Below are 21,481 nucleotides of genomic sequence, written 5' to 3' on the forward strand. Positions count from 1 at the left end.
GGCTTGGGTGAGAGGAATCCGCCTCTGCGTGAAAAGAGGGAGATCCAGAACTTCTACCATTGATTGCATTCCTGTACTACTCTTAGATTTAGAAAGTTCCCTTTAATTTTAACCCAAACCTACTTTCTTGAGGTTTGAACTTAGCCACCCCAAGCCCTTACAATATTACACATAACATATTTACAGGTTTCTTTCTTTAGATTGCCAAAAATAAAAGTATGGCAAGTTTTTCTTGATTTCTATGCATTTAACTCCAAGGGAATGCCAGAATGTGACAGACTACTAAGACCTGTGGAAGTTCATTGGAATTTAGGAGAAGCAAGCATGTTCCCAAGATGTATTTAAACCTTTTATATCCTGCCTTATAGTTGTAGCTTTCAACATCTCTTAAAATAAAAAACATAAGGGCAGTGCAATTCGGGGGGGGGGGGGGGAGTTGAAAGCGTCCTGGAAGCCAACTAGGAGTTACAGTGGCATATCCTGGACGTACGCTGTTGTAATCCCCCCCTATGATGGTGAAGCAGCTCAGCACCACACCACCAGGGGCCTCCACCAGCAGCCAGCCATGGAGGCTGGGCACAGGCATAACCAGGGCATAAATCCTTGGGCCAGCGAGCCAGGGCTCAAGTGGGTCCACTCCGTAAGCCATTCCAGGCACAGGAATACCTTCTGTAATGGTGGGAAGTTACGCTACAAGAAAAGACGGCGTAGCCCATAGATGCCCATTGTAGGGGAAAAGTTGCTCCCCCCCCCCCCGTGCCCAGCCCCACCCAAGCAGCCCAGCAGAGCACAGAATGCCAACTGCCACAGCATCCTATCCGCTTGTGCCCAAGCCCCCTCCCCAGTGGCCAATCAGTCCCCTTCCCTCCCAACATAACCTCTGACCAGCATCAATGAACCCAGGTAAGCAGGGACACAGCCCAAGAGCCCTCGGCCGTGGGGACTTAGAGCGCGAGGTGGTCGAGAGTGCACACAGTGATGAGGCAAGAGTGCGCAGGAGGAAATTGGTGAAAATTGGGGTTTACCTTGCACTCTCACACAAGAGGAGAGCTAAGTCCAGAATATCAGACTAACACCTACTGCGCAAGTTGCCTTACAGGTTACCCGTCTCCTGAGTCCTGGCTCAGCAATGGACACCGTCGCAGGGTGTGGCAGACCAGGCTGTGGCTTGCATGAGGCCAGGCCCCTCATCACACACGTGTCTGTTTCCCTTTCAGACAGGCTGCAACCTGTCAGGTAGGACAAGGAGCATGGCTGCTGCAGCCCCCAGTGGTTCGTCTCGGCTGCCATCTGGTTATCATACTCATGTTTAAAAACACAGCAGAGAATCACCATAGCTTGATCTGCCTTTTAGCAAGCGGTAGGGGATTGCCTGAGGTATCGGCATATACATGGAGCTTTTTAATAAAAGGCATCGCGAGATTTCTATGTGGCACTGTGTTTCTCATGCTCCTCAAAATAAAGAAAATTAAAATAGGGAGGGCAGAGGTTCCTGAGGGTCAAGCGAGAACACAATGTGGGCGGGGGCTTCAATTCATATCAGGTGTGAAAGGAAAACCACAGCAGAAAACGGATTAATCTGGGCTGTCTGGAATCTTTTGTGCAAGGGCGATTCCACACAGAATCGCATCAGCAACCAGACTACCATGGGAAATGACCCTGGTGTGGAAGCAGCCCCGGTTACTTTTCTGTTTATCAAAACAGTTCACATTCTTTCCCAACAAAAACAACAACATATTTCATTATAGAAATATAAACAACTTACCTGAGGAGGTACTGGACTAGGTGTTTGCCCACCAGGATATCCGACTTAAGAAAAGAAGACAGCATTAGGGCAATACATTCAGTTGATCATCAACTGAAGGATCAGTCTTCAATTAGTCTTCAACTAAAAGTTCCCCTCTGAATAAATCCCTACAGCGGCATGCAAACCATGTAACACCCTCTGCATTTGTGAAGGGACGTGAGACCATAAGCACAGATAAATAGCCCATCTGAATCTAGAGACCCCATTCAGCTATTCTAATTAACAGCTAACGAGAGATCATATTAGAGGACTGAGTCAAGCAGCACCCCTAAGCAACGGCCCTGATCCTTCAAGGCAAGCGCAGCCACACTGAGAACCAGTCAAACTTCTACAGGCCGCACAACACCACGGGCACCTTCCAGATAGGGACATTTTCTGTGCCGCTCTGAGATCCTGCCTCTCTCCTTCCATCCCCTCCTGCTTGTGGAAAAACCTACTCGTTCACCAACGGGTGATGGAACTCCCGCCAGCAGTCACGATTGATTTATATCTCGCTTTTCTCCCCAATAGGTACCCAAAGTGGCTTACAAGGGAAGGTCCCCTCCCAAACTAACTGGAACTCCCAGGTAGAGGTTTACCCGAAGCAGGAAAATCCGGAATACCCCTAAACCTGAAGCGGCAAGCTGCTTCAGGTTCGGGTATTTAAGCTGCTTCGGAATGCTCCGTAAATATTCTGAGCACACCGAAGATCAAAGCAGGCTTTTTCATTGGATGGGAGGGGGGAAGAGTGAGTTCCCTCTTCCCCCCTCCCATCAGGTGAAAAAGATGTCGGGAGCTTTGAAAGCAGCAGCAGCACTTTTCTTGCATTTGCAAAGGGCATGGAAAGTGCTGCTGCTGCTCTACACAAAGAAGTGTTCTGAAATGCTTCGGAAAGCTTTGCTTCGGGCTTCCCTAATCGGCTCAGCAATGCTGGGGCCGATTCGGGAACCCTCGAATCTATACAAATCAGGCCCTATTCGGGTTAATAACCCAAACAGGAAATCCAAAGCGCACACCCCTACTCCCAGGCCATCTACTACAGGTTAGACCACTGCACAGTGTGACAAATGGGACTTCTATGTTAAGAGGCATTACACTTCTGAATGTTGGCGGACAGCAGTAAGCAGACATTTTGGCCTCTGTGCTCGTTCTGAGGATCCGATGGGAAACAGGATGGTGACCTGGGCTCTTTATGTTCTTCTAAGGAAACAGGCTCATTTCAGACTTGACACCAGCAGCCTCCTAAGCAATTAAGGCCCAGGCAGTTGCCATAAATTTACACACTCTATTTCCTTCCCTCTTCCCCTTCCCCATGTCATTTCCCCTCTTGGTTAATATTAACTAAGGCATGGTGTTAAATCGGAATTGGCACTAGCCCAGTTAATGACAGCTAGTTCCTAACCATATTTTCACACACTGGTTTAGAAACTAAACAGAGCAGCATCTAAATTTGATCAGTGAGAGATGAGATGTTTATCAAAATTTTTGTTTGTATTAAATATTTTATCGGACGTGCTTGACCACTGGCAGAAGCACAATAACTGACAAGGTAACTTCATATACCTGGCATTTGTGCTGGTCCACCTCCTCCATAGCTTTGGGATGGAGGCTGGGGATAGCCAAAGCTGGATCCATTAGAAGGTACTCCAAACCCAGGACCTGCAATAAAGCAGGGAGAGATGAATAATGCCATGGTAGCCAAAAGAGTATTAAAAACATTAAATAAAAAAACTAAATTGCTTTATATTGCTTAATTATACCCCACCTTTCCCCACCCCCCATAAAGCCTGCACTATTCCCCACTCCTCCATTTTATCACAACAACCTTGTGATAGATTAGACTGAGCATGCGTGATTGTTCAAGTTCATCCAGCAAGCTTACACAGCAAAGTGGAGATTTGAACCTGGGGCCTCAAATCCTAGTCTGAGACTCTTAACTACTCCACCACACTGGCTGTCTACAAAATATTCAATAAATCTTCCTTTTACTGCAGGAAGAGCCCAAATCCATAAGCTTAACAGCAATATGCAGACGTCTTCGTATGGACAAGGGCTACAGCTTCTACCATTTCCCCACCGTCTCTGTTGCCTTCCCCCGTCGCTGCTGCTGCTTCTATCCAAATCACCTCCAGAAGAGGTGGCACCAACACTGCTTCCCTGTCAACAGTCTTGCAACAGCCAACAATTCATATTCCTTGCAACTTTTGAAAATCTGCTCTTAAGTGGCCATGATCAAGAGGTCCCTATGTCCACTAAGTTGCCACTGACAATTTTTAAAAAAACGTTTTACATACAAAAGTACAAAAGAGGTATAATCAGTCATGTACCACAAATATCAAAAAAGAAAAAAATCAGCATCATTCATATATACAATACTTACAGATACAATTCCAAGTAACATAAAGAATTAAGAAACAAATGTGGTCTTATTCCATCATTTGCTGTATCATTCTGTGCTGTGACAAAAATGGACCATCTTTCAATAAATTTATTCGGTTGTGTATGAGAGTTCTTAAGACTTGAAATTAGCCATATTCAAGCTAACCGTTTTTCAAGGTGGGCACTGGTTGTTTCCAATGTGGTGCAAAACATTGCTTTGCTGCTGTTAATAAAGCAAACATTACTTAACATGTTTGTTAAACAGGTATTATCTTTTAAATAACACAACCACCAGATGACCAGGTCCCATGGGCAAGTTAAAACGTGTCTGCTCAGAAATCAATGTTGAAATGTAACACTACATTTTACTAGGCATTTGTATCCCTTCCTATGATCCAACATATGTAATAAACCAGCCCGGGCAGAAGAAGAATCTCCAACAAAATCTGGAATATGATGGATAAATGAGTGCTAACCTACAGGGACTTCACTATCGACCATTTATTTCCTTAACGAAAGTTCTCTTTGATCAGAAGAGATTAAATACTCGGCCAAATTCTGCTGTTGCCATTTCTGAGAAGCCAGAGGCCCTGGGAAACTTTCCAGCGATGACCATGGAAAAGTATCCCTGAATACACTGGCCCCTTTTACTGATCAAGGGCCAAAGATGGGACTGCGGTGCATGTCGGCAGCACAGTGGAAACAGAACTTGGTTATACAGTATCCAGCCCTCATCATAATTTATAGACCTTGTAGGAAGTCCTCCAGGAGCCAGGTGCTGAATTTTGCCCATCAAAGCTCCGAGTTTTCCAAAGTGCAGGACGTAAATAAAAAACCATTAACGGTATGGCCACATTTCCTTCCTTCTTTTACCACTAGATACATACATTCAGTTACAGTGGAGCAACACACTGTCTTGGCACATTACCTGCAGGGTAAGTTGGCATCCCACCAGGCTGAGGAGCTCCAGGGTAGCCACCAGGTGCAGGTGGATACCCACCAGGTGCAGGGTAACCCGCAGCCCCCGGGAATCCACCTACTTGTGGAGCAGGAGGGTACCCTCCACTTCCAGTAGGTGGGAAACCTCCGGGCACCGCAGGGTAAGGATACTGCCCGGCAGGTGGATAAACAGATTCTTGCCCTGTAGGCTAAACACAGAAGTAAACACAGAGATTGCACAATGAGAAAGAGATCCTGGATTACCTCCCACACCACACAAGCACCCACGCACCTATCGTTACTCATTTACTAAAACAATATCAAGTTTTGGTGCTGAAGACATTAAACTGAACAAATGCATTGGGGGGGGGGGAGTTGAAATTCTCCTAGCTTTTCCTGCAGTCAGGTAAAGGTAAAACAAAATCCAAGTCCTGCAACAAACTAATGTGTCAGCTGCAAACCTAATTAAAACAATTCATATAAATAAACGTAGAACAGGTTTTGATATAAGCAAATGCAGCATTCAGTTGCAGAAGCAGAGACTCCAGAATAAAGTCTCAAGTACTTTTAGAGGCAACCAATGTGTTAGAACAGGGACTGCATATGCTCCAGTTCACAAACTTCTGCCGGTATTGTATACGGCCAGACAGCTCTTCTGTGCCACTTGATGAGCAGTCTGATTATTTTTTTAAATGAAAAACACAAAGTCAGTTTGAAACAGAGATATTTACAGGGTTACTCCAGGGCTGGACCCCCGACTCCTGTTCTGCTGGCGTAGTGGCATTCATGCTGGTGAGACGGCACTTGTGTAGGTGGAGGAGGGGAGGGAAATTTCCAATGATCCCACTCCCCCCAACTGTTCCTGAGAGGCTCTTGACCCCCAGGAGCGGTGTCTCAGCAGGGATGCCACAGGAGAAGGGAAGCAGGGATGTTTTGCTCTGCAAGCATCACTCTGCTGATGGTGTTCTGGATCCAACCCCCAGCCAAGAAGATAATCTTGGAGATTTGCCATATTTGGGGGGGGGGGGGGAGAGCAGGCTTTCCTATGAAGAGTTCGTTGTAAAATATTTTTAAATTTTTTTTACTACATTTATATTCTACATTTCTCCCCAATGGGGATCCAAAGAGGCTTACAACATTCTCCCCTTCTCCATTTCAGCCTCATAACCACCCTTCAAGGTAGGTAAGGCTGAGAGGGTGTGACTGGCCCACGGTTACCCACGCTTCCAGAATGGGGATTCAAATCTGACTCTCCTAGTTTGACACTCTAGCTACTGCTCCATGCTGACTTTCAACACGGTTTATTTATTTACTTATTTACTTACTTACTTCATTTATATCCCACCTTTCTGCCTAATAGGGGCCTAAAGTGGCTTACATCATTCTCCCCTCCTCCATATTATCCTTTCAATAACCCTGTAAGGTAGGTTAGGCTGCGAGAATGAGACTTGGCCCAAGGTCACCCAATGAGCTTTCATGGGAATACAGGGATTTGAACACAGGCCTCCCAGATCCTAGTCCAACACTCTGACCATTACACCACGTGGGCTCTCCGACAAGGTGGCTGCGGTGGCTCAGAGTGCATTTGCCCAGCTTCCGTTGGCACGTCAGCTATACTCATCCCTGGTTCAGTCAGATCTAGCCACAGTTATCCATACCTTAGTTTCATCTCAACCAGACTATTGCAATGCACTCTGCTTGGGGTAGTAAAAAGTCCAGTAGCACTTTTAAGACTAACCAACTTTATTGAGGCACAAGCTTTCGAGAACCACAGCTCTCTTCGTCAGATGCGTTGGAGAGCTGTGGTTCTCAAAAGCTTATGCCTCAATAAAGTTGGATAGTCTTAAAGGTGCTACTGGACTTTTTACTATTTTGCAACTACAGACTAACACGGCTAACTCCTCTGGATCTGCTTGGGGTAGGTATCCTTGAAGAGACGTTTCCTGCCATGCCTAGCATGGTCTGGCAACTCTTGGGCCGTGCCCGGCAGCCCTAGAGGGGCGTTTTGTGTAACCAGTTAACCAGCTGGCTAGATCAATGTTATTGTTAGAGGAGATTTAGGATTTACATATCTTAGGTTAGCCAAACTATCCTTCTGCCTTTCTTCCGCAGCAAAGATTTATGGGGTGAGCTAAGACTGGCTTCAGTGACCTTTTCACCTGCTTGGATGTTTGGATGCTTTACTCTCATGTGGCTTGATGGCTCCCATCACTAGGGGCCCCAGAGTCCTTTGATGCCTTGATACAATGCATAAAATGTGAGACATGGCCTTTCTTTGTTTCCTCACGTAACTTTGCTTTGTCTGACTTGCATCTCAAATGGCCATTCGAAATAACCTTTGCCTACCTGCCCAACTGACAGCCTCGGTTGAGGCCTCACTTCCCCTGATAATCCGGGGGGTTCTAAATGGAGTTTCTGAGAAATCAACCAACATTTTAACAGTTATACACTCACACTACGCTTCAAACAAAATGGATCTAGCGGTTTTCAAACTGTGGGTCGTGACTTCTTCCCAGATGGGTGGTGAGGCGAGGAGGGGGGAGGAGGGACAGTGAACTGGGAAAGGAGGCGCCAAGAGGCTTGATGGGAATTTTGCTTCTGCACAATGTGTAAAATGAACGTGAACTAATGCTCAATAATACTATATATTTATAAACACAAAACATGGGAAAAAACAAAGTTATTCTATGTTAACTGATGCACATTCCTTGTGTCTTATGTTTGGGAGGGGGAAATTAGCGTGGAATTATTTTGCCAGTTGACCCAAACAAGTGGAATAAGTTCAGAAGTGGGTCTCACTTCAAAACATTTGAGAAGCACCACTATACAAGGACCAGATGTGGCACAGGCATCATCTTGCCTATTTGAAGCCACTTCTGGCAGAGTGGGAACTCAGATCTGGATCTCCCAGATCATAGCTTGAAACTCTAACCACTACACAACAGTGGCTTTTGTAAGATGGCTGATGTTGAACAGTAACAAGCCACTGGACCTGGGAGAGTTATGCAAGTTGTGTGGCAGCAAGTCAGCCGGTGCCAGGCCTGGCCCCAATGAGTCCTTCCTCAAAGCCCAAAACAGTTCTAGAAAGGACCCTGCCCCCTCCCCTTGCCTCTTACTGACAGAAACCAAGGCATAACGGCTAGCAATACTGTTGCGGTTGCCTAGCAATGGCTACTGAGGGCATTTGTTTTTTAAAGCTACAGGCATTGCTTCTATCCTTTTGGCAGCCTTTAACCCTCCAATGTTTTTTTTTTTAAGATTTCAGATTTTTCTGCAAACCTGGGGCTTTTCTCAGGTACACAGAAAGACTTGTCTTGCCTGTCCATGTGCCTCAGTCTCTGGATTTAAGTATTCACAGAGGTGCCACACTGAGAATTAGATATATTGATGTTAAATATATAACCATAATCTTTTAAACGGCCAGACTACTTCTGAGCATGTAGGGTTATGTCTCCCACCACTGCTGAACCTTAGCCAGACCTTGTGTATCTGGAGTGAGGGGAAGGGCTCCTTTCTCACCTGCACCTCAGAGAAGTTCACCACTTATTCTCTAGTCCCTGTGGCAGCAGCTGTTTCAAGGCAGAAACCACATGCCGCCCACGAGTCCTACAGGACAATGACGTTGCTAACTTAATTGAAACATGGAACTGTTGTCACACTGGATTACAGAACAATGTAATAAGAACAAGATAATGCATACAATAAACAGCGCCTCAAACTACAGCCCTAGTCCATTTATAAAAGCACCCTCTTGAACAATTCCATTTAACTGCATCACACAAGAGAACTATAATTCATTGTTTCAGCCTGAAGTCTCTTTAACACATCCCATACAACTCAATGGAAGGACCAAGAACCAAGCTAGCGTTCAACTACACAGCCCCTCACTGAGCGCCATGTATTTATTGACTTCTTTTATAGTCCGCCTTTCTCGCTAAGACTCAAGGCAGATTACAGAATTAGAAGCCAATGAAATCATACTGCAGAATATAAACTATACACAATGAAATGAAAACTATGGAATACTTAATTGTCACACTAGAGCATGACAGAGAGGCAGAAACCAGAAAGTAGCTTAAAATATAAGTGAATTAATTCTTACAGGATAACCAGGAAAAGCAGGGTAGCCTGAGGGAGGATATCCTGGGTACGACATTCTGTAAGAGAAGAGGAGCACAGGTAAGTTTGTTGAGCTTCTACAAGTGGACTAGCTCTCAGGAGCACACACCAATACAACATAATAAGCAAATGGCAGTAGATAATGTGGATATTAGGACAGTCAGTCATTTGCCTTATATTAGCCAACAACCCCTATATGGGGAGACTCTCTACACGAGATATCTTACACAAAGACGCTCAAGTGTAGGGAGATGCAATGTTTGCTGGGAAGTGTAGTTTAAAAAGACAGAGCTAACGGCTCTGTCAATTTCACCTCTCTACATAGGGCTGGCAGAGAGAGCTCTTCAGAGAGTTTGTTAATTTCATCTTCACCTGCCCCAAAGGATCTGTCCATTTGACAACAAACCCTCTAAGTAAAAAGCTCTGCCTGCTCCCTGTAGAGAGGTGAAATTGACAGCGTTGCAAAAAGGTCATACAGCTGGTTTATAACATTTTAGTGAGCTAACTGCCCACATGAGATGACAGCTGAGGGTACCACTGGAGACAGAGGAGAACATCTTTATGGCAGCCCAAGGACATCTTGGCTGAGCTTTGTTTCCTCCTCTGCTGCAGGTATTAAGCCAGAGAGACAAGCCTAAAAGCAAGCAATGATCAGCTCTTGGCCTTTAGCCTGTGGACTGCTGCTTGTGGCCCTAAGTAAGCCTGGCCAGTAGATCCAGGACGACACCAAGATGTGCTGTAGTGTGCTGTTCAGTGCCCACTCACCCCTGCCATTTAAATTTTACTTGGGCCCCCACTGGTGAGAAAAATAGGGTAAAAAAACGTATATGAACAAATAAAATATCAATAAAAAACCGCTGAAGACCTAACTATGGATTGCCTGTTTATTTTAATTATGTATTCATTAATCAAAATATTGAAGGCCAAACTTCACCTTATGTTGGGAATCCATGATACCTCCCAATGTGTATTTTGTCCTTTAAAAGCAGGCAGAGGGGCGGGGGCGGAAGCAGGGGGTTCATCCCTCCCACCAGCACCATTTACCCAACATCAGCTGGAGGGGGTGATTTCAGTCAGGGAACCAGCAAAAAGAGAAAAGAGTTAAAGACCACCAATACCCCAGCACCAGAGCCCGGATACAAATTGCTACCACTCTGCATCTTCTTTTTAAGGCTGTAACACACTTCGGAAGATCTGGCCATAGACACTCAACAAATAATTTGGCTCTAGAAGACAGGAGCAGGTTTTCTTCTTTCTTGCTGAGCAGTTGGGTACAACGCTGCTTACATTTCCTCCCTTTTATATTCGTAAGGCAGCGGGCTGGCAACATGCTTTTGAAAAAAGGAAATTTGGAAACTGAGGGCAGAAGATCCAGAGGAGTTAGCCGTGTCAATCTGTAGTAGCAAAATTAAAAAGAGTCCAGTAGCACCTTTAAGACTAACCAATTTTATTGTAGCATAAGCTTTTGAGAATCACGTTCTCTTCATCAGATGCATGGAGGGCAGAAGGAAACTGGTCAAATATAGAGGAGGAGAGGGGAGCGGGGGAGGAGGAGAGGGGGGATGTAAACAACTCCTTTGATATGGAGATGCAGACAGCTCCTTTTGGTGTGGGGATCAGTTTGCTTGTGTAAAGGTGTGAGGGCAGAAGTCTCCAGGAGTAGAGATGTTCAGCCCCACTGGGCCATTCTCTCTTCAGCAGAGGGAGGAAAGAACTATGTTGAGCAAAGATTAGCCAGCTGGGCTTCTGCAGCACGCTGAGTCACTAATCTTTGCATGCTTTACAGTATTTTGCAGTGAAACGGAACCGCACCCTTCATGAAGGCCGGATCATAGCACCAAGCAGGAAACAGATTAATTTAATAGGATATTTGACTGCGAGAAAGTTTAAATGGCTTTTAAGGGAACCACTACTAAAGCTAAAAAGCTTTCCAGGACATTTAAAAGAGCTTACTTATTTTAACTGAAGTGCCAGGCAAATCAATTTACAGCAAACCCCTTTGTTCTGTTAAATTAGCTAAACAAGTTTCAGGATTTTCCAGAGTCTTTTTTGTTCTCCTGTTTCAAAACAAATCATTTTCTACTGATAGAATATGCCAAGGATCATCTTTCTAACGCCATTCAATGTATCTTAAGGGAATAAATTTAATTAAGGTATTGATGTGTCATTACTATACAAAAAAAGAGATTATCCTGTTAAACAAAAGACTCACGGGCCTGACTCAGAGGAAAATGGATCGGTCTGTAATATACACCTGTGGCAAGTATGCTTTCACTGCACGTAGGGAGATTTTTCCTATGTCCCTGAGAAGTTCCCTCCAGACAGATCAAGACCTGTCTTGCTTATCCTGTGGTTTCTCCATGCAGGTCTTCCCAGTTACAACCCACTATGAAAATCAGAGGATATGGATGAAATGGACTAGAAATTCATATGCAATGTCATGTGCTGAAAGATATGGAATCAATGGGAATGATTCATTAATCCATTAATCCCTATTATCATACGATATATGTAGAAGTGGGAGAAATGATCAATCTATGCAAGGAGAGAGGCTTTACTTCATAGAGTCTATTCATATCATATAGTAGATGGTGCATGAATGTAGCCTAAATGTAACTTTAGATAATGTTTTGGTTGCATCCTCCCTTTCCCCCCCTAATTGCATCTTCTCTCTCCTCCCCCCTCCTCTTCTATATTTGACCAGTTTCTGTAACATGCATCTGACGAAGAGGACTGTGATTCTCGAAAGCTTATGCTACAATAAAGTTGGTTAGTCTTAAAGGTGCTACTGGACTCTTTTTGATTTAGATAGAAGAAATCCATAGGTAACCTAGAAGGATTTTAGAAATAGAAGTAACATATGCTCTGATACTTGATGCAGGGGAGATGTGAAAGGAAGTAACAGAAACTAGCAAGCCAGTGGAATGCAGAGGGGGGGACGGTGATGGCGCTGCCATAAAACGCCGCTTGGATGCTAAGGCTGAACAGGGCGAAGCAGTTTTCTTCAATATCAGCAGAAGACTCAAGGCCCCTGGGTGCTTTCTCATGACAACAGGGCACCAGGGTTGGGGTACATGGATGGCATCAAAGCAGCCCAAAGGAAGAGAGATCACTCCCACATTGGGGTATGGTTGGATTTACAATAGCTGGCTGTCTGTTATCAGGAGTGAGCAGGAGCATGAACATCACTCCCATCCTACAGTCGCTCCACTGGCTACCCATCATTTACCATGCTCAGTTCAAGGTACTGGTTATTACATACAAAGCTCTGCATGGCTTTGGTCCGGCATACCTACGGGACCGCCTCCCTCCCTATGTTCCTCCACGGCAGCTTCACTCATCTGAACAGGGCCTCCTGCAGGTGCCAGGCTGCAGACAGGTGAAGTCAGCAGCAGCCCGTACAAGGGCTTTCTCTGTGGTGGCCCCTATCCTGTGGAATGACCTGCCTGAGGAAGTCAGAAGAGCCCCCACTCTCCTGGCTTTCTGTAAACGATGCAAAACCGAACTATTCAAAAAGGCTTTTTACTCAAATGGGAGGGCTGTATTGTAGGGATGGGATCTAGATGCTTCACTAACAAGTAGGGGATCATAGACGTCATCACTATTTTTGCCTTATATATTATCTGCTGCTTTAAATATGTACTCCTATATACAACCAGCGCGCCATGTTGTCTAATGTTAGTCCTAGAATTGATTAACTTTTGCTCCAGTATTTTTTCAACTCTGTCTTGGATCCTTGCTAATGCTATGTCTTTTAAACTTGTATCTGTTTACCTTATGGTATTGTATTGAAATGTACTTGATACTGATTGTATTAACCTCATACTGTGTAATCCGCCTTGAGTCTCAGTGAGAAAGGCCGCCTATAAATAACGTAAATAAATAAATAAAACAATTTGAAGGCACTGGGAATTGATAAACAAGGCATTCGAAGTGTCCTTGGAAAGTGTTACATTTCCGCTGAGAAGGAACTTTATGGCAACTGTATGACTGGTGAGGTGCTATCCTTTGAAATGGATAAACATTGTTAATTTGAGACTGGGCATAGCTAATTATGACCAAAAAGGTAATCAACCAATGGAGTGTCGCCAGGTCACTTGTATGCTCATTAAGATTGACCAACGCAAATGCCAATATTGTAATTAACCAGAGGGTACAAAATCTCTTGTCATTCACTCGGAGCCCTGAAGAACGACAGGCGCAGAGGGGCTTTTACTTTCTGTGTACATCTTCTTCTACATTTAATTGTCTTAGCATGTCCTTCACAGGACTCTCCGTGTGTCTCTTATTGATCGGCTGAGGGACACTCGGTCCACAGGTTGCATGGAACAAACCCTTCCACTGAAGTGTGCTTCTCCCCTTCCCTGCCCCATGACATGCTACAGGTTGTCAGAGGTTCCTTCTTGCTAGACTGCAATGACTGGGAGTTTCCAGGCCCAGGGAAACTGCACTACAATGCATAGAAAACCATACTGAAATTCACAGACATCACTTCCACTAATTCTACTCGCAAGAACATATAAATTTATGTAGGGATGTTTTGTCCTAACTATTCACAGCCTGCCCCCAACAACAACAAAAAAAGAAGTGAAAATTTAGCTCTCAGAATCCTGCCAGAGGTGCTGCATGTCATGTGTTTATACCCGCACCACTATTAAAGAAGCACCAGACTGCCAAAAATCCACTCATCAGCATTGTCCTTTGACCTCTGAAAAAGGCCCCTGGCTCTTCCTAAGTATAAGAAAAGACCCCTTTCTTCTGATTCAGGAGCAGCAATCTCATACTCCACTAACCCTTTTAAGCATGCATCATGTTCCAGTGGCTGCCTGCTGTTGTACATCGTTTTGAATAACTTTAGGCATTACAGGGACACCTGGATGTTCAAAAGGCCTCTCTTGCCCTTTCAAGGAAAGGAGAGGGGTTTCTCATTATGCAGAACTATGGAGCAGGCGGAACTCACACAAACCCTTCCCAGAGTTTGCTCATGCAGGCAGAAGACACACAAGAGAGAGCTCTACGGCAGCAGCCATAAAGTGTAGCCTGCTACCTGAATTATTTCTGAAAGTGACACTACAACTTGTCCAGTGACAACACTGCTCAGCCTGAAAGAGGCCACAGGCAAGAGAATGAGCTATCTTTTTAGTGTTGCTTCTGCTTAATAAAATTATGAGAACTACAGATGGCTAGCCCCATGCTTCCCATGTGACACCCCCTTCATTGTCCCTTATCCATATTGCGAAACAAACAAGAGCTGTAACCAGCAGGGGAACCAATGCAATAAATTCAAATACCGAAATCACTTAAAGGTATTCCTCATCGATCCACATTGAAAAACATTACAATACATAACATCGTGTATGAACAATATCAAAAACACTTTGAAGCGATACTTTCTAATAAATTATACATGCAAAAATGAAACACTCCAAACAAATAAATAACACAATGTTATTTATTGTAATGTTTTTCAATGAGTATCAATGAGGAATACCTTTAAGTGATTTCGGTATTTGAATTTATTGCATTGGTTCCCCTGCTGGTTACAGCTCTTGTTTGTTTCACCTTACGTGAGGGACCGCCTCTCCTATATTGCTACCTTATCCATACTGGGCAGGCTTATTTTGGCCCCAAGTACCAATGCAGACTTCTGCCACTCCACATTAGTTAGCTGTTTATTTATTAACAGATTCTCTCTGCACAGTCTCCTTTACAGTTTCCTCCCTAGGTAAACTATGCAGCAATAAAATAAAACCCAAAGTTGATTTTTAAAACTAGAATGGAAAAAGAATGTAATTCCTCTGTTGAGATATCTTCATTTTTAAATATTCTCAAACTACAGAAAATTAAACATTTTAAAAAATTCTTTCCAAAGTCTATTAGGGGGGGGGGGAATACAGAGACAGAAAACATGTAGTTTCTCACTTTGACTTCTGCCTAGATCACTTTCAATAAAGGAAAAATCCTTTTGCATATTTTCGCAAGTTCTCATCCTTTCTATGACTCATCATAGCAGAGTGCATTTAGTCCGGTTAAAAATTATTTCAGGAGCCTTAAGGGTATTTCTGCTTTGCCACCATTTTTGCATCTTAATCACTACTTACAAAAGAAAGGTTTTTTAAAAAGAGATAATGACACCGAGAACTCTCACTAGAAAGGGTATAGTACAGCCAGATTTTTAATCCCAGCACTCAAGACAAGCAGCTGCGAGAAACAGGCAACTTGGTCAACAAGTATGATTTTTAAAGACTATTCTCTGCTGAAAAGGAAAAAAATAAACTGTGTCTGAGCCAGGAATAATGCAAAGCAGCATCATACCAAGTCAACGCCCTGTTGCTGGGACAGGAACAGAGACCAGGAAAAGTATGCACACCCCATGGCAAACCAGAACAGCATATGCTGTATTCCAAAACAAACTACAAATCGCAGAGGAGCAAAGACTCTTTCGGATGATCAATATAACATTAACAACCCTTTTTAAGGTGACTTTTTATTGGGAGGGAGGGGGAAAGGGAGGGGCAGCCCAAGCTCTGCTCACGACTTGAGTTCAATCCTGGCGGAAGCCAGGTTCAAATAGCCAGCTCAGGGTTGACTCAGCCTTCCATCCTTCCGTGGTCAGTAAAATGAGCACCCAGTTTCCTTGGGGCAAAGTGCAGATGACCAGGGAAGGCACTGGCAACGCACCCCATAACAAAAAGTCTGCCAAGAAAACCCATGGGTCAGTAATGACTTGGTGCTTGCACAGGGAACTATCTTTACCTACCTTATTGGGAGGGAAGGGGGCAGAAGATATTTCACTTTCATTTTAAAGAATTACATTTCTGGCACTCAGAAAACTGAATGGTTTCCCCCTCCTAGCGAATCTCACAAAAGTGTCCACAAGCAACCTAATTCCTGGAGAGAACATACAATAGTATTCATGCAGATAGATCAAGATGGGTAGCCGTGTTTGTCTGTAGCAGCAGAAAAGTTTAGTTTAGTTTAGTTTATTCGGTGTCTAACCCGCCCTCCCCACAAGTGGGCTCAGGTCAACAGTCATAAAATACAACTGCATAGCAAATTCTACAATAAAATTCAGCAATTAAAATTATATATATACAAAAACCTGATATAGTTGGCTACACATTCCTGCCCCCAGCATACAAGAGAAGGTAGACAGACACACGAGCTGTACTCGAATACCAGAGACCGGTGGGAGGCTGAATGATGGTCCTGACACTGGCCTCAACCGTAAGCCTGGTGGAACATCCCCGTCTTGCAGGTCCGCCGAAATGATACAAGATCCTTGTGGGCCTGAGTGTCCTCAGACAGAGAGTTCCACCAGGTCGGGGCCAGGACCGAAAAGGCCCTGGCTCAGGCCAAACGAGCCTCCCTAGGGCTAGGGATCACCAGTAAGTTCTTACCCGCTGAACGAAGTACTCTCCGGGGCACATACTAGGAGAGACGGTCCCTCAGGTATGCTGGTCACAATCTGTTTAGGGCTTTAAAGGTTAAAACCAACACCTTGAAACGGATCCGGAATTCCACGGGGAGCCAGTGAAGCTGCTGTAGGATTGGTGTAATATGTGTCCTGTATGGAACACCCATCAGGACACAAGCAGCAGCGTTCTGGACCCGTTGTAGTTTTTGGATCGGAACCAAGGGAAGCCCTGCATAGAGTGAGTTACAGTAGTCCAGCCTGGAGGTGACCATTGCATGGATCACTGTCGTTAAGTCCTGGGCTGAGAGATAGGGGGCAAGTTGCCTGGCTTGCCGCAGATGGAAAAAAGCAGTCCGGGCAACAGATGCGACTTGGGTCTCCATAGACAGGGAGGAATCCAAGATCACGCCAAGACTTTTAACCAATGAGACGGGCACCAACGGGGCCCCCCCAAAGACTGGGAGATGGAACCTTGCATCTGACAGCCCAAGGCCCAAGTACAGGACCTCCGTCTTCACAGGGTTCAACTTCAGTCTGCTCTGCTTCATCCAACCAGACATGGCCTCCAAAGCTCTCAGAAGGGCATCCGGGGCAGAGCCAGGTCGGCCGCCCATCAACAGATACAACTGGGTGTCATCTGCATACTGGTGACAACCCAGTCCGAAACGCCACACCAGCTGGGCGAGGGGTGCATATAAAGATTGGACAACAGGAGGGAGAGTATCGCCCCCTGCGGGACGCCCCATACCAGTGACTGGACACCCTTTCCCCCAGCGCTTTAGTAGTACCTATAAGACTAACAAAATTTGTGGTAGGGTATGAGCTTTTTTGAGACACAGCTCTGAGGTTCTGAAGAAGTGAGCTGTGATTCACAAAAGCTCATACCCTATAGCAAATTTTGTTAGTCTTATAGGTGCTACTAGATTCTTGCTCTTTTCTATTCATGCTGAGTAACACAACACAGGGAGACAGAAACAGAAAATGTGGAGAGTCATGAGAGGGAAGAAAGGAACCAAAAGAAAGAAAAGGGGATTTCCTTAGTACAATACTGAAATGGGAAATGCAACAGGCCAGGGAAACAACAGGGAAGATCATAACAAGAAGATCAGAACTAACAAGATGAGGGAGGAAGGGAGGAATGTAGGAGGACCAGAGAAGTGGCTTTAAATAGGACTGATAAAAGGTTTAAAAATAGGTGAAGCCTCTGAAAGACAGGCAGGGGGGTTGTTACCTAAACAGATTTTTCAGCTAATTGGCCAGGTGACCATCTGGCTGATAAAAATCCTCAACAAAAGCTTCATTACAAGACAATAGGAAATTCTGTATGTTTATATTATGAACTTGCTTCCATATGCTTAGGGAAGAACCAGTTAGAGAGCTAATAATGGGGGGGGGGGGTACTATTTGGATAGAACTCTGACAAACACTCCTATGTCAGAACTACAAGAAACCCAGGTCTAGATTCTCACATGTGATGATCCTACATACATATGTATGGGTGTATAAAAAAATATAGAACAATTATACCCTGGTTTCCATGCAATTTCCTTCTTCCAAGTGTCTAGGAGATCTATATTTGAAATGGCTTCCAGGATTACTCAACTATGATTCTTAAAAGCTGAACAGCTTTTACTGATTACTGAACAGCAGAGATTTTTATTTTGTGTTTTTGTTTTAAAATAAAGGAAATTAACATACTTTGAAACTGTAATCAGCTCAAAGAGACAATTCTTTAAAGCAATGATCCCCAAATGGCAGGTCAAAATTAATATCAAGCTTCTGTACAGGTTGTCAGTGAAAGCGACAATCTTCACTAAGGAAGTTTACTTCAAAGAAGATAACTCTCTTTTACCTTTTGCATACGTTGAAGAGTACATTTTTTCAACACAATCAATAATTTTGCATAAGATAGTCAAAACTTACACTAGTGATTGCTGCTATACAATACCGCAGGTGTGGGATCAAGAGCACATACAGATATTCCTCTTATTGGTGACGTCCTTTCTCCTGCAAGTTCACAGACTTAGATCCACCCAAAATTTCTGCAGATGGAAGGGATTCTCCATCAACAGAGCTTGACTTTCTTGACTCCCCCTCTCTCACCACAGCTCAAAATGCCCCCTGAAATGCTGCTCATGGGGGACAGGGGACCCCCAAGGTCTGCAGCAGGAAGAGGGAATAGTAGAAAATCACCTGTCGCCATGATCTTAGAAATCCCCCATCAATTCCAATACACAGAGGCCCAGTTTGTACACCAGCTATAAGAACTTGGTTTTCAACAGGTATTGAGTCTTTGTTTAATTCCTGTTCCTTTAAGATGTTAAGCACAAAATCTTTGAGGGAAGATGGTCTATATATTATTAATATTAATAAACTGCAAGTTCAGGTAATTTGATTAAGGAGTGCAAAATCATACAGGTTCTGCACTTAAGGATCACAGAAGCCACCACCCCATCTATAAACAAAATATGGAAATGCCACACCTTCCTCTTTCCTTTAGCCGCCCTGATTGCAAGTATGTATAAAGGGCAAATGGTGAATTCTGAGAAAAGACTCAATCTCATTTAAGAGACCTCTAATAATAACTCAACGCTCACAGGTAGGAATAGGACCTGTTGAATTTAAAAGAAGGCAAGCCCTTGGTTCGCTGCCATGGCTAATCTTGCTCCCTGAATGTATAATAAATTCACTTGCCTCAGTCATGAGATACACATACATGAACAACAAGAAAATATTAAACAGATCTGCAGTACAGAAGGTAATAAATTAATCCAGAAAACTTTCCATAAAGTAGAACTAAACATGAAAGTGGCAGCTAATGCTGACTAATCTTTACCATTTGGAAACAAAATTCCACTAGCAAGCCTCTCTTTAGCATACACTCACAGATAAATTCTCCAATAACCACAAATCAACATAAACTCCTGTTTGTTTTAGAGCACCTTGAAGACTTGCAATATTTTATTCCAGTGTAAACTCTTTGTGGATCAGAACCCACCTCTTCAGATTCTCTAGTCCACGAAAGTTTATTCTGAAATAATATCAGCTTAGTCTTTAAATTGCCACAGACTCCTGTTTGTTATTGCTGCAACAGACAAACGCTGCTACTCCCTGCGGAAAGACTTAACATTTCATCATCTTTTATAATCAGAAAGGGGAAAGCCAGGGATGTGTCCACACTTGCAACGAATACGGGATCTGCCCATTTTGCAGTGAGAAATACAAGCAACACCCTGCGGTGCCAACACTGGATCCCCTCGGATTGCCTTTGCATAAGGGAGAAAGAAATTAAAGTAAAATGATCTGGGACGTCTGTGGACTCTTTAATACGCTTGTTTTGATACTCAGAGCGAAATAAGGAACAGGGAGGGAGAACCGAAAGAGGCTTTCGCTGCCTAAAGCAGCAGAAACAAAACACACGCACAAAAAACTGGCTGGCCTTAGCAACCTACTCATAAGGAGATTCGGTTTCCTAGCAGCGCTATCCTATATTGGAGACAGGGACCCTTTTTTCTCTCTCTCTCAAGTGATTCATCTGCAAGAGCTGTTGTGTCGCCAGTGCGGTCCTGTGTAGTTACTCCAGTCTAAAGCCCTTGACTTCAACGGGGCTTCGGTGCAATCCTTTGATGCAGAGTGTGCTAGAAGTCAAAGCAAGTGTGTATAGGGCTGCACCGTACACGGGGCAGGAGATTGAGCGAAAAGGGATGCCCGACCTAGCCTAGGACGAGGGCTGTTTTCCACCAGAAAGGGCTCCCCGGGCTCTCCTAGAGCGAGGAAGGTCGCGCCAAGGGCGCTGCGTTTGTGGCCGGGGGCGCGGGAAAAGACGGAAAAATTACACAACCCGAAGGGAAGGTGGGGAGAGAAGGAAGAGCTCGGCGGTTCGACCGTCTCTGAGAGAGACGAGAAGGCCCGCCGAGGGCGAAAGAGACCGACCGGCTGAAGAGGAAAAGGGCTGCAGAGAATCCCCTCAGAAGTCGCGCCTTCCCCTCACCTCAATCACGGCCGCCGCCGCCCGCTCGCCCCGCAGCACAGCCTGCAAAATGGAGGCGTCGTCAGGGCAAGGCCTCGCCTGGCCCGCCCCCGAGCCCCGGCCCGAGCCGGCAGGCTTCCGCCTCGCCCGGGCTGGCTGCCGGGGGAGTGAGCGAGGGCCGCCCTGAAGGAGCCTCGCTTCGGAGCCGAGCCGAGGCCGCCCAAGACGGGAGGCCCTGGGGGACCCTCCCTCAGCCGAGGCCGCCCGGCTGGCGCTGCCAAAACAGGGACCGGCTGGAGGCGACCCATTTTCATCCCGCCAGAACCTGTCCTGGTGGGTCGGAGCCCCCCGCTGCAGAAAAGGAGAAAGCGGGGCTGCATCCGCACGGCTGCTTTCCATACGAGGCAACGATGCAACGGCGTATGGGGCAAGCACCCAGGGACAGTGGGGGCACCAGAAAGCACCAACAGTGCCCCCTCCTTCTCTATTTTTCTGCCCAAAATTGTCTTTATTTCCTTGCATCTGAAGAAACGTGGGCTGTCTTTATATATTTTCCTGAGACCTATATGACTGTTTTAAATATACTATTTCAATTGTTTAAATTGCTTACTTGTTTTATTGTATACATATTCATATGTTGTGAATCTGCTTTGAGCCCACATGCGAGGAGAGAGGACTACAAATCTCTGACTGGTGAAAGTGCATGCTGGAATAAATACTTTTTTCCAAGGTGCCCCTGGACCTTCTGTTTGTTTTGCGGCAAGAGACTAAAGCAGCTGCCCCTCTGAATCACCAGTTGCAGCCCTCCCTCCCTCCTCCATGGCCAGGTCAAGCTATTTTGTTGCCCAGAGTAAGATGCATCCGCATCCCT

The 21,481-nt window shown here is 45.0% G+C and overlaps 1 protein-coding gene across 1 annotated transcript in view; it reads right to left on the minus strand.

Annotated features, from left to right (window-relative positions):
- ANXA7 (annexin A7) overlaps positions 1-20,785 on the minus strand; it is a 29,691-nt gene extending 8,906 nt beyond the window's left edge. The window contains exons 1-5 of the mRNA XM_054982771.1: positions 20,632-20,785; positions 9,207-9,261; positions 5,094-5,313; positions 3,350-3,445; positions 1,766-1,809 (exon numbers count right to left, since the gene is read on the minus strand). Of these exons, the coding sequence (XP_054838746.1) occupies positions 1,766-1,809; positions 3,350-3,445; positions 5,094-5,313; positions 9,207-9,260 (414 nt within the window). The 5' untranslated portion in view covers position 9,261; positions 20,632-20,785. The remainder of the gene's footprint in view (positions 1-1,765; positions 1,810-3,349; positions 3,446-5,093; positions 5,314-9,206; positions 9,262-20,631) is intronic.
- Between the last annotated feature and the right edge of the window lie 696 nt (positions 20,786-21,481).

This window comes from Eublepharis macularius, chromosome 6 (genome assembly GCF_028583425.1).
Source record: "Eublepharis macularius isolate TG4126 chromosome 6, MPM_Emac_v1.0, whole genome shotgun sequence".
Lineage (NCBI taxonomy): Eukaryota > Metazoa > Chordata > Lepidosauria > Squamata > Eublepharidae > Eublepharis > Eublepharis macularius.